General features: G+C 48.1%; 1 protein-coding gene across 1 annotated transcript in view; it reads left to right on the forward strand.

The window, feature by feature from the left end:
- The first annotated feature begins 2,525 nt into the window (after positions 1-2,525).
- The window catches only part of LOC139311786 (antigen peptide transporter 2-like), a 75,690-nt gene continuing 64,287 nt past the window's right edge, over positions 2,526-13,928 (forward strand). Inside the window, exons 1-4 of the mRNA XM_070936300.1 lie at positions 2,526-2,681; positions 3,219-3,494; positions 5,718-5,993; positions 6,367-6,648. Coding sequence (XP_070792401.1) covers positions 2,612-2,681; positions 3,219-3,494; positions 5,718-5,993; positions 6,367-6,648 — 904 coding nt within the window. The 5' untranslated portion in view covers positions 2,526-2,611. The remainder of the gene's footprint in view (positions 2,682-3,218; positions 3,495-5,717; positions 5,994-6,366; positions 6,649-13,928) is intronic.

A 13,928-nucleotide genomic window follows, 5' to 3' on the forward strand; every position in this document is an offset into this window, starting at 1 on the left:
CAACAGAATAACAGAGTTAGAAGGGACCTTGGAGGTCTTCTAGTCCAACCCCCTGCTCAGGTGTATACCATGTCAGAGAAATAGTTGTCCAATCTCTTCTTTAAAACCTCCAGTGTTGGAGAGCACCCACAACTTCTGGAGGCAAGTTGTTCCACTGATTAATTGTTCTAACTGTCAGGAAATTTCTCCTTAGTTCTAAGTTGCTTCTCTCCTTGATTAGTTTCCATCCATTGCTCCTTGTTAGTTCCTGGTCTCTCTCTCTCTCTCTGCAAACCATTAGGCCTTGGTTGAGTTCCATCTCTGCAGGGTCAAAATGTTCTCATTCCATTCCTCTCACAACAACCTTCTAAGGTAGGCCAGCTGGTTGACAGCAGCTGAAGCCTTTCCATGGACAAAACAGCTAAGGAGTTCGCCTGGACGTTCCTCCAGGATAGCCCCCAATTCACAACCTTCACAATTGTGGTGCATTGGGGAACCCCAGAGGGCAGATCTTCCACCATCAGAGAAGACAGTTTCTTGGGAAGCATCAGGGAGGAGAAGGCCGGCCACAAGCTTTTCTGGTCTCCAGAAGAACCCCTCTCTCAAAGCATCGCTCTTCCCTGTACAAAATCTGAACGTTATTGTCCTCAAAAGAGCATCCTTTTTCTAAAAGCACATCGTATGTCCCTTTGAAGATGCGCACATCGAAACATCTAACCTGACCTCACTTCCGTCAGAAACTCCCCAGATTGGTAAAAGGTAAAGGTTCCCTTCGCACATATGTGCCAGTCGTTCCCAACTCTAAGGGGCGGTGCTCATCTCCGTTTCAAGGCTGAAGATTCAGGACTATCCGAAGACGTCTCCGTGGTCATGTGGCCGGCATGACTAAACGCCAAAGGCACATGGAAGGCTGTTAACTTCCCACCAAAGTTGGTCTCTATTTTTCTACTTGCATTTTTTACGTGCGTTCGAACTGCTAGGTTGGCAGAAGCTGGGACAAGTAACGGGAGCTCACCCCGTTACGCGGCACTAGGGATTCGAACCGCTGAACTGCCGACCTTTCGATTGACAAGCTTGGCATCTTAGCCACTGAGCCCGAACAGCCAAAAAAAGTTCTCCAGCCTCAGAAAAGAAAAGCAGCCTCGAAAGAGGAGGGGGGTAAATTGGGGATACACCCACCCACACCCCGATAGATCCCATGTGAGAGACCAGAAAATCGTGTGGCTGGCAGCCTCCCCACTGATGCTCCCTAAGAAGCTGTCTTCTCTGGCAACCAAGGCAACTGGCAGAACATCCCTCTGGGATTTCCCAGCTCAACTAAACCTCAGAAGGTCATCGAAGTTGATCACATGACCTCAGGACATCGTAGTCATCACAAATATAAGTCAATTGCCAAGCTTCTGAATCCTGATCAAGTGACCATGAGGAGTTCCCTTCTTAAGTGGTGGAAGAGAGAGGAGGAGGAGATTCAGTCAAGTGCTGGAAAAAGAGACTTACGACCATTTTTCACAGTTACAACCTTTGCAGCATCCTCATGATCAGGTGATCAAAATTCAGACGCTGGGCAACTGGTTCATACTTAATGACCGTTGCCGTGTCCCAAGGTCATGCGATCCGCTTTTGCGACGTTCTGATAAGCAAAGTAAAATGGAGAAGCCAGATTCACTTAACAACCGGCTTCCTAACTTATCAACGGCAGTGATTCACTTTACAACGGAGGCAAGAAAGGTTGTAAAATGGGGCAAAGCTCACTTCGCACATGTTTCCCCGAACAACAGAAATTCTGGGCTCGGTTGTGGTCGTAAGTGGAGGGCTACCTGTAGAGACCTCCCTTGCACCCTTCAATTTCTACTCTGCACATGCTGGAAGACCGAAGGCTGACCCAGAAGTCAGCAGGAAACGGTTGAAGCCCTTTAAAAAAACAACTTTCTATGTTTCTCAGACTTGGCTGTCCCAAAGGGGCTTTTTTTTTCCCCAAGAGGCAACTGAACTTTCTGTTTTTTCTTTGAAAAAAGAGCCTCTTGGGAAAAAAGCCCCTTTGGGACCACCGTGACCTGGATGACTGAGAATCTCCCTAGACGCTCAGACTTTGCTCATCGCAGGGAGTGTGAAAATCAATTAAATTTGGCAATTATAATAACAAGGATGGTAGCCGGAACAGTTAATTATTATTTTGGTCTCAGAAGCAGCAAAGGAAGGAGCAGCCATTTTATTACTTTTTTTCCGACCTTCCCCAAATAGCCAGCTGAGATACTGCGGAGCCTGAAAGGGACGCAGGCTCCTCACCCACCCCACTCCTCGCCTGCGCCCCTCCCCTCAGGCCCAGAGAACCCTCCCTCTTTTCCCAGCAACCCCCCCCCCTCCAGTTCTGCCCCTCTCCCCAAAAGGCGGAATCCCTGGACGGGGATTTCCTGATGGTAACTTTCGCTTTCCTTTCCCCTCCTCTCTGGCCGTTTGCGCCTGGACGTCTACCTAGCAACAATGACGACATGGGGATTCTTTTTTTCTACTGGTTGAGCTTGGCCAATCGCCGGCTTGCTCTGGATTGTTGCGTTGTTTCTCACCCGGGGCGTCTCTTCGTTGGCCTGCAATTTCCGGAAAGCTGAGAGGCAGTTTGAGGATCGCGGCCAGGATGGCTCTGCGCTCTGCGCCCCTTTTGCTCCTGGTGTTGGTGACGGTCGCCCTGCGGGAGAGCTGCTTCGGTGAGTCCCTTCGGGGGCGGTTCTTTTGCTGGGGGGGATCTATCCAAGAAATTTCTCTCTCTTTCTCTCTCTCTCAGCCCCCTAAATCTTACCTGTTTCTCATCTGCTCCCCCTCCCCTTCTGGCCCCTCTCAGAAGGGACCTCAAAGCATGCGTTGGATTCTGCTGCCCCTTACACACACACACACACACACACACACACACACAGGATAAGGGGTGGACCCTCCAGAGGTCAGTCAAGTCTACCTTGGTGCCCCCCCCCAAGCGCAGTTCTTTCCCTCCCCCAATGTGGAGGTTGTCAGAAAGCAGCATTTGCCTTGGATCAGATCAATTCACAAACTTCCTGGCTGCCTTCAGCACCACAACTCCGCCTGGGTCTTCCTTCCTACTTTGGGGCAAGGTTTGGTGGCTCTTTCTGGCTTCTTCTGGTGCTGGGAGGATCCGGCTTGTTTCTCGACTCGGTTCTGTGTATTTCAGACAGGGAGGTTGTGGCGTCACCTGAACCCCCCCTAACTCTGCCCCTCTCGGTCCCTTCCAGGCGCCTCCTCCCACTCCATGAAGTATTTCTACACCTCCATCAAGGACCCCGGTCAGGGACAGCCCCACTTTGTCGCTGTGGGGTATGTGGATGGTCAGGTCTTTGTTCGTTATGATAGCAACAGCCGAAGGATGACGCCTCAAGTCTCCTGGATGGAGAAGGTGGGGAAGGACAACCCCCAATACTGGGACACTCAGACCCGGGGAGTACGTGACAATGAGGAGATATTTAGAGAAGGCTTGGAGACTCTGAGGAGTCGCTACAATCAGAGCAAAGGTGAGTGATGGGTTAGGGGGCTCCTTTGGCCCCATATTCCCCACCCCAGGAACAGGGGAGGGGAGAAAGAAGGTCCCTCCCAAAGGAAAGGCTGCTGCCATACTTTTTAAAAAGGCTTTTAAAAATATATTTATTCTTTTTTTAAAAAAATAATAATAATGTAACTTTATCCTGGGCCCATAACTAAAATTCTCTGTGCAGGTTACAGGTATTAAAACTTTTTAATACTCCAGCGCCTTTTCTGATCCCAGCAAACCAAAGGGAGATTTGGCAATTGCCATTTTCCTGGTGGGGATCAGGGGCTTCATCGAACTTCTGAGACCCAGGCCAATGATGAAGGATGGAGAAGGGGAGCAATTGGAGAGGCCTTCTTTCCCTTGAACACTAAGGGGAAAATGGGGTTGTCGGTTTTCTTTCCGGAGAATTTGAGAGCGTGGACTATTCAGACACGCAGAACTCTAAGAGTAATGGGGGTGTTTTCAGAGGCGAAATCCTCTTGACCTTTTCCCTTAGGGAGGGCAGAGTCTTTCAATTCCCTTGACTTCCCCCATTCCTTTGGGAAGCAGAGGAACGGGGGAAGGGTCCAGTGGTGAAATCTAAAAATTTTCGCTACTGGTTTTGTGGGCATGGCTTGGTGGTCATGTGACCGGGTGGGCGTGGCCAACTTGACGTCACTCACTTTTAGAGTGAAGAGCTGCACATTCTGCCCTTCTGAAGCCCTCCCTCCGCCATCTGACTTGACTGCCCAAGCGAACCTCAAAGAATTCTCTTGTTCCGCTCTCCATCCTGGAGGACTGTGCATCACGCCTCCGCCAATCCTCCGTACAAACCGCCTGCCACGTTTCTGCAAAGGCAGAGCCCCACCCCCCGCAAGGCAATCCAAAGAGGGGAGGGGGATACAGCAGAAAAGACCGCCTTCCACCCGTGCCTCCTGTGCAGGCTCCGCGGGGCTTGGGGCTCCAAAGCAGCCCACTGGATTCCCACAGGAATTCGGCCTCTCCGCCCACGCCATGTTCTGCTCTGGCCAGAAGATGGCCAGAGTGTGACGACTTGCTCTTCAGCAAGATGAAGAGCTACCCACACTGGCTTGCCCAGCTAAGCGCCGCCACCCAGGCCGAAGGGAAAGTGCTGCAGGTATCGTGGTGGCATGGCTGGGCCTGCCTCTTTCCCTGCATGGGGGGGCTGCTGCCCCACCAGTGGCTCCCACCCCTCTTGCTCCACTTCTTCCCCACCAGGAAGCAGTGCTGCGGCTGAGCCTCCTTCCCCCAGAGTGCCAGACTCTGCGGGCCCAGTTCCTGGAGTGGCGCCAGCAGGCAGGTGGCCGGGTGGGAATTGAGTGGGCTGCTTTGGAGCCCCAAGCCCCGCACAACCTGCATGGGAGACACGGGTGGAAGGCAGCCTTTTCTGCAGCATCCCCCTCCCCTCTTTGGATTGCCTTGCTGGGAGGGGCTCTGCCTTTGCAGAAACGGGGCAGAGCGAGCAAGCAGTGACTGGGGGACTGGTTTGGGGGCGTGGCCAGCCTGCGGTCACTGTCGGTTCTGCGACCCGGGCCATATGACTGCTACCGGTTTGCCCGAACCGGTAGCATTTCACCACCCCTTGAAGGCTCCCTTACTTGGCTTCTCTCTGGGGAAAAAGAGGATGTGAGAATTGGATCCTCTTATCATTTTGGGGATGGGGAACCAGAGCCCCCGTTTTGGGTTTGTGAGAATGCAAAAGTCTCAGTGGAAGGTATGATCAGGGTACCAGGAGGCAAATGGGGGGAGAAAGGAAGGGTGGGGGTTTCCTGAGGAAAAAGCTTCTGAGCAGCTTCTCTTGGAGCCTTTCAATGGATGTTCAGGGGTCTCCTTGTCATCTCCCTTCCAGCTTTTGGCTCTGTGTTGAGAGTCCAGATGGAGGATTTGAGCCTCTGAGGATCCGAGGCAAGGCTGGTGCTGCTTGTTCTCCTTTTGCCCAGAAGGAGCCTTTGGAGGAGGGAGAAGATGGAGGGGAACATGGGAGGATGGCTGGGTCTGGAGACCTAAAAGGTCCAATATGGAGGATCTCAAGGCTCATCCAGAGGGACCTGAATAGCTTCATAGGGAAAAACGTATTTCTTTTATTTTCCATCCATTTTATCCCTTTTCTCACTGTGTTCCTCCTGTCTCAGGGTCCCAACAGGGAAGGGGGGGTCTCTGTCTCTCTTGGGGACTCCACAAAACATCTTCCTGTCCCTCTTTTCAGGCCTCCACACACTGCAGAGGATGTTTGGCTGTGAAGTCTGTGCAGACGGGACCAAAGGAGGGTTTGAACAGCATGGCTATGATGGGAGGACCTTCCTCACCTTCGACCCAGAGACCCTCACCTGGGTGGCTCCCGACCCCCAGGCCCAGATCACCCAGAGGAAATGGGATGCTGATTCAGTATACAATCAGAGAAACAAGGCCTACCTGGAGGAAATCTGCATTGAGTGGCTGGAGAAGTACCTGTCCTATGGAAATGAGACACTGCAGAGGACAGGTGAGCATTTGGGTCCAGGCTGGACTTTCCTCCTTTATGGCCCGGTTTCTTGTACACATTCAGCCCATTTGGGTCCCTGGTCTGCAGCCTGTTTGCCCTGAAAGGAATCCTTCTCCTCCCCTCCCAGCCCCTCTCCAGGATGCAGGAAGTTCTATTTGGTTCCTATTGCTGGGCATCCATTAACATAAAATGCACTTTCTGCCCTTGCAAGATGTAGTTGTGGCTGGCCAGGATCAAGTCTCTGTGTGGATCAGCAGCAAATCCTTGGGTTGAAACTAAGTAGTGGGAGACTTTCCTGCCCCTTCAATTTTTTGATCCGCCTTCCAGGCTCTGGAGGGGCTCAGAATTAATTCTGGGGGTGCCGTTTCTGCAGAGACCCCAAAGGTGACGGTGAGCAGAAGGATGGAGGAGGAGGATGGGATGGAAATGCATGTCTGCCGCTTGGATGGCTTCTACCCCAGGGAGATCGATGCCTCCTGGATGAGGGACGGGGAGGTCTGGCTGCAGGACACCCTCCATGCGTCTGTGGCCCCCAATGCTGATGGGACCTACCACTACTGGATCAGTGTCAAGATTGATCCCAAAGAGAGAGACCGCTATCGATGCCACGTGGAACATGACAGCCTGCAGGAGCCTCTGGACTTGGAACTGAAGGGTGAGAGGCTGCAGGGAGGGGAAGGCTGGGCTCTTTGGCAGCCTGGAGGGTTGTGGGAGAGAAATCTGACCCCAATTGTGACCAGGTGTGAATATACCTGAGCTTTAAGCCATTGGTTTTTCCAGTGTTGGAGGTTGGTGAAGCTGCAGGGACCAGACCATAGAACTGACTTCAGGTGATGGAAACTACAGAATCCCATCACAATACTTGGCTGATCCTGATGAAATGCCCTTAGATCCTCTCTGAGGCCTTCCCTGTTTCTTGCCCCCAACAGAAAAGCAGCAGTTATGCTGAGCACCAGAAAGAGATTTGCTTTTGTTTACAGTTCCTAAAGTACAAGAATCAGGAAGAGTCTGGTAGCCCCTTTTCTGAAGGCAAATTCTGATTAAAATGGATGAACTGCAGCTGCCTTCAGGAAATGCAGAGAGTGGACTGATGCTTCAGGAGTTAGAAAAGAGGCTCCCAAGTATGAGTTTTTTCCCATCAGAGACTAACAGGGTTTCCTGCTTTAAAGGTCAAGGGTCACTATGTGTTGCTGCTCTACGAAAGAGAACTACACATTATTTTATTTATTTATTTATTGAATTTATATTGCTGCCTATTCGCTCATGGCGACTCAAGGCGGTTTACAGAATATAAAACCACATTTAAAACAACAAAAACTAACAAAAAGAATCAAATAAATTAATAAAGTACAATATAACAAAATCACCCCCCAACTCCCACCCCCCGCCCTGACGACAGCAGATCACAGGAGCCATTTAATGGGCTCCATCCCGCTCTGGGTTCCCCAGGCCCACTGGCAGAACCAGGTCTTCAGCGCCTTCCGGAAGAGAGTTAGAGTGGGGCCCATTCTAATCTCTGGGGGGAATGATGTTCCAGAGAGAGGGAGCCATCACGGAGAAGGCCCTTCTTCTGGATCCCACCAGGTGTATCTCTCTAGGTGGATGAGACTCGCAGCATTCCCTGCCTCCCCCCTCTGATGGATCGGGTAGATGTGACCGGCAAGAGACGGTCCCTCAGATAACCTGATCCAAGCCATGAAAGGCTTTAAAGGTGACAACCAGCACCTTGAATTGCACCTGGAAGCCAATCGGCAACCAATCATATTATGACATGATATGTGAATTCCTGAGGCTCAGTATAAAAACCAGGGAAAAAATCCCTCTCTCAAAGAGTTCTGTATATGCTCAGAAGTGTCCTTAACGGTTTTTACACTGGACTTCCAAGGTTGCAGCCTATAAAAAAAGAAAGAAGTGTTTTTTTAAAAACAAATTTTGTTTACATTGTGTTGGTGAAGTTTTTGTTTTGCAAGCTGCTATGAGTCACAAGGTGGCAAACGGCTGTTTTTGAGTGGAAAAGCCAAAGATGAATTCAGTTGCCTTCATGCTGGGCTGGGGTGAGAAGGAGGCAGCGTCATGAGGACACGTCCTCTAACAATGGTTAGCAAGGCGTCTTCATCTTACCTTGAGAAGGACACAAAAATGAGCCCATGGAGTTTTTAATTTTGGGTATTTCCAGCTTTCACTTCTTTAGGTCTCTTCCCTGATTGGGAGGATTGTTTGGGGTTCTCCGTCAATGATCTGCTCTTTCTCCCCATTCAGAACCAACAGATTCAAAATCCAACCTGGGGCTCATCATCATCGGCTGCGTTGTGGCTGCTCTTGTCCTGGTGGGTGCGATTGCTGGGATCCTGGTATTCCTCAGTAAGTATCTTTTGGAGTGGGGGGTGATGGAAGGAAGATGGGGAGATTCCCCCCAAGTCTCTCCCTTTGGGAAACTTATCAGCTTCAGAAGTCCTGTTTTCCCAGCCCTCTTGGGGAGCATCTGAAATCTCAGCCTCTTGCTGGGACTCCAGTCTCGATTCAGCTGAGTCTGAGATTCAGGCAGTCCTGTCTTCTTCTGAGTTGGGAAGAGGCATCCCAGTTCTGTCCCTCTCAAAGGCTTTGATCAAAGAGCAGCAGAGAAAGATTTCCATGGAAATCTTCCCCCCCTCCCAACTGCTGCTGTGCTTCCCATAACTCCCATCCATCCATCTCAGAAGCAGCAGGTCTCTCTTGGGGCAAATCAGGAGATACATTTGTAATTTGAAGATCTTTCTGTCTTTATAAATGGGGAAAAAAGGTCTGTGAAGTATCTCCTGGAGTTCTTTCCCCTACAGAGGGAGTGATTGGGTGATCTCTGGTGGATTCTTTTGAGCTTTCACTGATTTTTATCCTTTCAGAGAGACGTCAAGTTGGCTACAAAGCAGCACCAAGTGAGTGATTTGTCCTCTCCATGTAATTTCCAACCTAGAGCAGGGACCAGGGGCACCATTAGTTGAGAGGGGTGTGTGTATGTATGTTTGTGTGTGCTATCTTCCTCTTTATCCTAAGAACCAGGCTGGGGAAGATGGGCCCCCCTTTCATTACAGGCAGGTTGTTCTTGGAAGTGGAGTCTTCAAGGAGAAACATCTGGGAGAAGGAACCTTCAAGAGGATGAGAAGGTCCCTCTGAGTGAAAAAAAATGCCCTGTTTTCCAAGTAGGCAGAAAGGAAAGGCTTGAGAGTCAAATGGAGTCAGAAGCTCCATACAATCAGGGATCAAAAGGGGACATTTTGAGGGAAAAGGAGCTTTGGGGGATGCCAGCTGGATCTTCTTTTGGTCTCCTATCACAAGGCTCACTAAGTACGAACAAGTTACGAAGATAAACTTTGGATCCATCTGTATCTTTTTAGATCAGCTCTGCCTTCTGGTTTTGTGTGAATTCTTTCTGATGCCTTTTAGTCAGAGCAGTTTGATCCAAACTCTCTCCATCTATTTGTGGGTCTTTGATTGTATGGGAGAGAGAAAGGGAGGGAGGGAGCTGGAGTCAGAAAGAGCTGAGCTTCTCCACCTATAAGCCGAGAGAGAGAGAGAGACCTCCTCACCCTCTTTTTCTTTCTTTCTTTTCCAGTAAGTGACAAAGGATCCAGGAGTTCAGACGAGGGTAAGTTGGAGGGAGCTGCTTCTGCTGCCTGAGCCATTCTGTCCCTTTGCGAGACTTTGGGTGGATGAGGGGATGAAAAGAGGAGAGCCCCCCACTTTTTAAAATATTCAGAGTCTTCTTTTTCTTTGATTTCTAATGTTAACCTATCCATTTCTGCACATTCCAGTATTTTTTTTTATTATATTCTCATCTGTGGGGGTTTCTTCATTTTTCCAGTATTGTGCGTATACAATCCTGGCTACTGTCCAACCTCTGTGGCTGAAGAGCTTGTAGAAAAAAAAATACCTTTAAAAGCCTCTGTCGATCCCAGCTGAGTTGCCTGATTGCCAGAGGCTTCTAAAAGCATTTTTTTCTACAACCTCTTAAGGTTGTAGAAAAAATGCTTTTAAAAGTAAAAGAAAAAAAAAAGTTGGCCACACCTACCCAGTCAACATTACCCACCACCATCAAGCCACGCCCACAGAACCGGTAGTAAAAATTTTAGATTTCACTGCTGCCTTTATTATAATTTTCTGGTAGCATGCCCAACAGGAGTATCTCAGGTTTCAAATCTATGTGTTGTTTTATCATAGCTTCCAGCCATATGCAAATTTTATCCCAGTATTTTTTTGCTTTGGGACATGTCCACCACATATGATAATATGTACCTGGTATTTGGCTACATTTCCAACATTTAACAGATTTATCTTTGTATATATTCTTTATTCTTGCAGGTGAAAGGCGCCATTTTATAGAGATTTTCTTTATACGCTGTTGACATTGTGTGCTTGTGGTTTCTATCCCATAATTTCTGCCATTTGTCTAATTCTATTGTACAGCCAAAATTCTTAGCCCAAGTTATCATGGTTTCTTTTACTTGTTCTTCCTCCAATTTAATAGTTAGTAAATAATTATATATCCTCTTACTTAATTTTTCATCTGTTCCCATTAGAATCTGATCTAGCTCATGTGGTTCTTTATAAAAACCCATAGGCCTTCCTATCTTTTTCATATCTGGATTGTATCTGTAATTGTGGCCACCATGATAGGTCATTCCCTAATCTGTTTAGCTCTTGTTTAGTTTTTAGTTCTCCCCTTATAGTGAAATACGTCCTTGTATCTTATAATTTTTTCCATATTCATAACATTTGGATGATTCAACGCCTCCATTGTAGATAACCAAACTGGTATCTTAAAATAATGTTGCTCTTTAACTTTTAAAATCTCGTAGCATTTTTAATTTTATTCTCGCTTTTTTACCTTGCCATACAAATTTTAATATAATCTTATTTAATTCTTCAAAATATTTTCCCCCAGATTTATGTTCAACAAGTGACATAAAATCCAACAGTTCAGACCAAGGTAAGTTGGAGGGAGCTGCTGCTGCAAAAACCATTCTGTCCCTTTGTGAGACTTTGGGTGGATGAGGGGATGAAAAGAGGGAAAAGCCCCCACTTTTTAAAGCCCGCCCCCCCCCCCCCAATTCATCCTCCCTGGGTTCCCTCTGAGTCTGGTTCTGGTGGAATAATAAGAATAATTGGAGCCGTTTTGGCTTAGTGGTGAGGGCTCCAGGCGAGACCATGATTTCTAGTCCCACCTTAGGCACGAAAGCCGGCCGGGTGTCACAAAATTCTCTTTCCTTGCACTGGTTCATTCTGCAGAGGAGAAGGGAAACTCCCCCTGTTGGATTCAGGCAGAGGAGGCAGCCCACAGTCCGCATGGTGGAACCTTGGCCCCCATTGGAGGAAAGAGCCCTCAATTCTTTGAGGGGAAATGGGGAAACCACTGGCAATGCCATAATCCCCAGTGGTTGGAGACTCTTCTGGTGGGATAGCTGAGATCTGACTGAATCTGGAAGGGGAGGGGGATTCCCTCTCTCAAGAGATATGCCCAGCTGGGTTTAGGGTTTGGCCCCAACTGAGATCCCAGCCAGGATTGGTGGGTTTACAGTGGTCATCTGAGAATCTCTTCTGGCACTCAGGATGCTCCCACCCAACGATTCTGGTTGTGACTCCCTATTTCTGAAGATGGGCTCAGGGGATCACTTGGAATTGTTGCTACTGTACCAGCCTCCTTGCTGCATGGCCACCTCCCTGCCTCAGTTGCTGGGGGCCACCTCAAATTGCCATGGACTTGGACTTGCCCAGGATTATGGTCCTGGGAGACTTCACTCTGCCATCCCTGGGTTTGGCCTTGGAAGCAGCCCAGGGATTCATGGCCTCCATGGCATCTGTGGGTCTCTCCCAGATCATCCTTGGTCCGACTCGAGACAGCGGTTGCCCAGTGGACATGATCTTCTTGTCGGAACAATGGCAACATGATCTGATGGGGGAATGTGGTTTTTATTTATTGGTTCAAATATTCTACATGGCATTTTATTGAATTTTACTGTGAGCTGCCTAGAGTCACCTTAATGAGATAGGTGGGATGGAAGTTTAATAAATAAATTAATAAAATCTTTATGTCTTTCTGAGAAGTTTGTGAAGCTGAAGAAGTTTAATGGTGAAGAGGGAGATTTGCCCTCCTCACAGGACAAGACATTGATTCATTCTGTGTCTTTTTCTCCAATCCAGGGAGCATCCAGACCGTTTAGCAGCCTCCTTGCAGGTGAGTGGACTGGGGGGGGGCATATGGGGTGAGAGGGAAGGAGGGAGGGGAGGGGTTTAGGGTCCAAGGAACAAGTGAGGGTGAAGATACTTTGGAAATCCCTCTTCTCTTTCCTATTCATCTCAGACACTGGAAGGTAAGGAATTTGGGGGAGAGGGCTCAGGGGAGGGGTCTTCCTGCCCCCAAACTCTGATCCTGTGGCAGCTCTCAGGCTCCGGTTGTCTTGATCCAACTAACCCTTGGATATGTTTCCCTTCCTCTTTGCAGTGGACGCTCCCAGCATAAAGATAGAGGAATGAAGAGGGATCAGCCTTCTTCTGAATTAGGCCGGACTCTTAGCAGGAGCCCTTCAGGCCCTTCCTGCATGCTGGAACCAGGATAAATTTTGGGTCTTTCATTATTGCTTTTATCATTGAATCAGTAAGCTTTTTTTTATGGTGATTGAGGAGTAGGGGGAAAAGAATATGTTATGTGTTACTAATTGTGGGATCAAAAGATTTCAAATTGGATTTCGTAGATCATAGTTTCTAATAGGAAGGTTGCAAAACAGCCTTAATGGGTTTTTGCTGATTAGTCTGAGTGGATGGAGATTAGAGGTTAAAGATGAGGTTTTAGAGATGGGTTTATAGAGAATGGAGAATGAGGAGTAGGATGAAGAGTTCATTGGTTTTACTTTAAGAAAGATTGATAAGTTGTTAAATTTCATTTTACTTGTTGGGGATAAAGGTGGGAGTTTCTTTTTCTTTGTTTCCTTGTGTTAGTTTTATCTGTTTAATGTAATATTCAATGAAACTATTACTAAGAGAAGTGTGCATTTTGAGATTTTTTTCATTAAAATAGTTGATGCATTTTTAATTGATTATTGCAGTTATTTGACCATATATTTGATAACACAAAGTTTGACAAATAATATACCGTTGTAACAATCAACACTGATTTTTAATAGCTTGCCATTTATGGATTTTCATGATTTAGAAAAATGGAACATGAGATCAATTGCAGTCAGGCTGCTACCTCCTTAACAATGGGACATATTTTGTAAGTTTGCCAAAATTGTTTGCTGAAAATAAATGATTTCTTTTCCTCTTACCTGAGTTGCTGTATGTTTGGGGAGGTTGGGATTAAGAGGGATTTTACCCTTTTAATTTGTTGCTCAGAGGCCCCAATTTGACTTTGAGCGGGAGGAGGAGAGGGAAGAACCAAGGCAAAACTTGGAAGGAGCAAGAACTGGTGTGGCTCCTGTGTGCTCCTTTGGGGAGGAGGCAGCCATCTTGCTCCCGTGTCCAGATGTTTTTCTAGTATCTCCAGTTGACCACCTGTAAAATGGCTGCTTGGTTTTGGCTTGGTGGTGGCAGCAACAGAGGCTGCTTTTCCCTCAAATCCTTCTTTGCCTCAGGATGTTGGCCAAGTGGCTGGTGTTTTACAGCTGATTTTTGAGCCTCAGCCTGTGGCCTTTTCGGAGACAGGAGTTCAGTGACCGGCCAGAGCCGTCCTGGTCCCCTTGCAGAAGGGCAGCTTCTCCTGCTTCTGGGAGATCCTCTCTGGGCTCTTCAGGTGCAGTGGCCCAAGAGTGGGGAGACCCCTGATTTATGGGGAAGAATACCCATATTACAGGGGATGCTTTGGGGGCATGGAGGAGTGAAAAGGATGGGGTCTCTCCTCCCCCTCTCCCTCTGGACTAGCCATCTTTGAAAGCTTAAAAAGTAAACTTGAAAGCATTTTGCAAG

The sequence above is a fragment of the Pituophis catenifer genome, unplaced genomic scaffold (assembly GCF_029215685.1).
Source record: "Pituophis catenifer annectens isolate HBS135680 unplaced genomic scaffold, rPitCat1.0.hap2 SCAF_2, whole genome shotgun sequence".
Lineage (NCBI taxonomy): Eukaryota > Metazoa > Chordata > Lepidosauria > Squamata > Colubridae > Pituophis > Pituophis catenifer.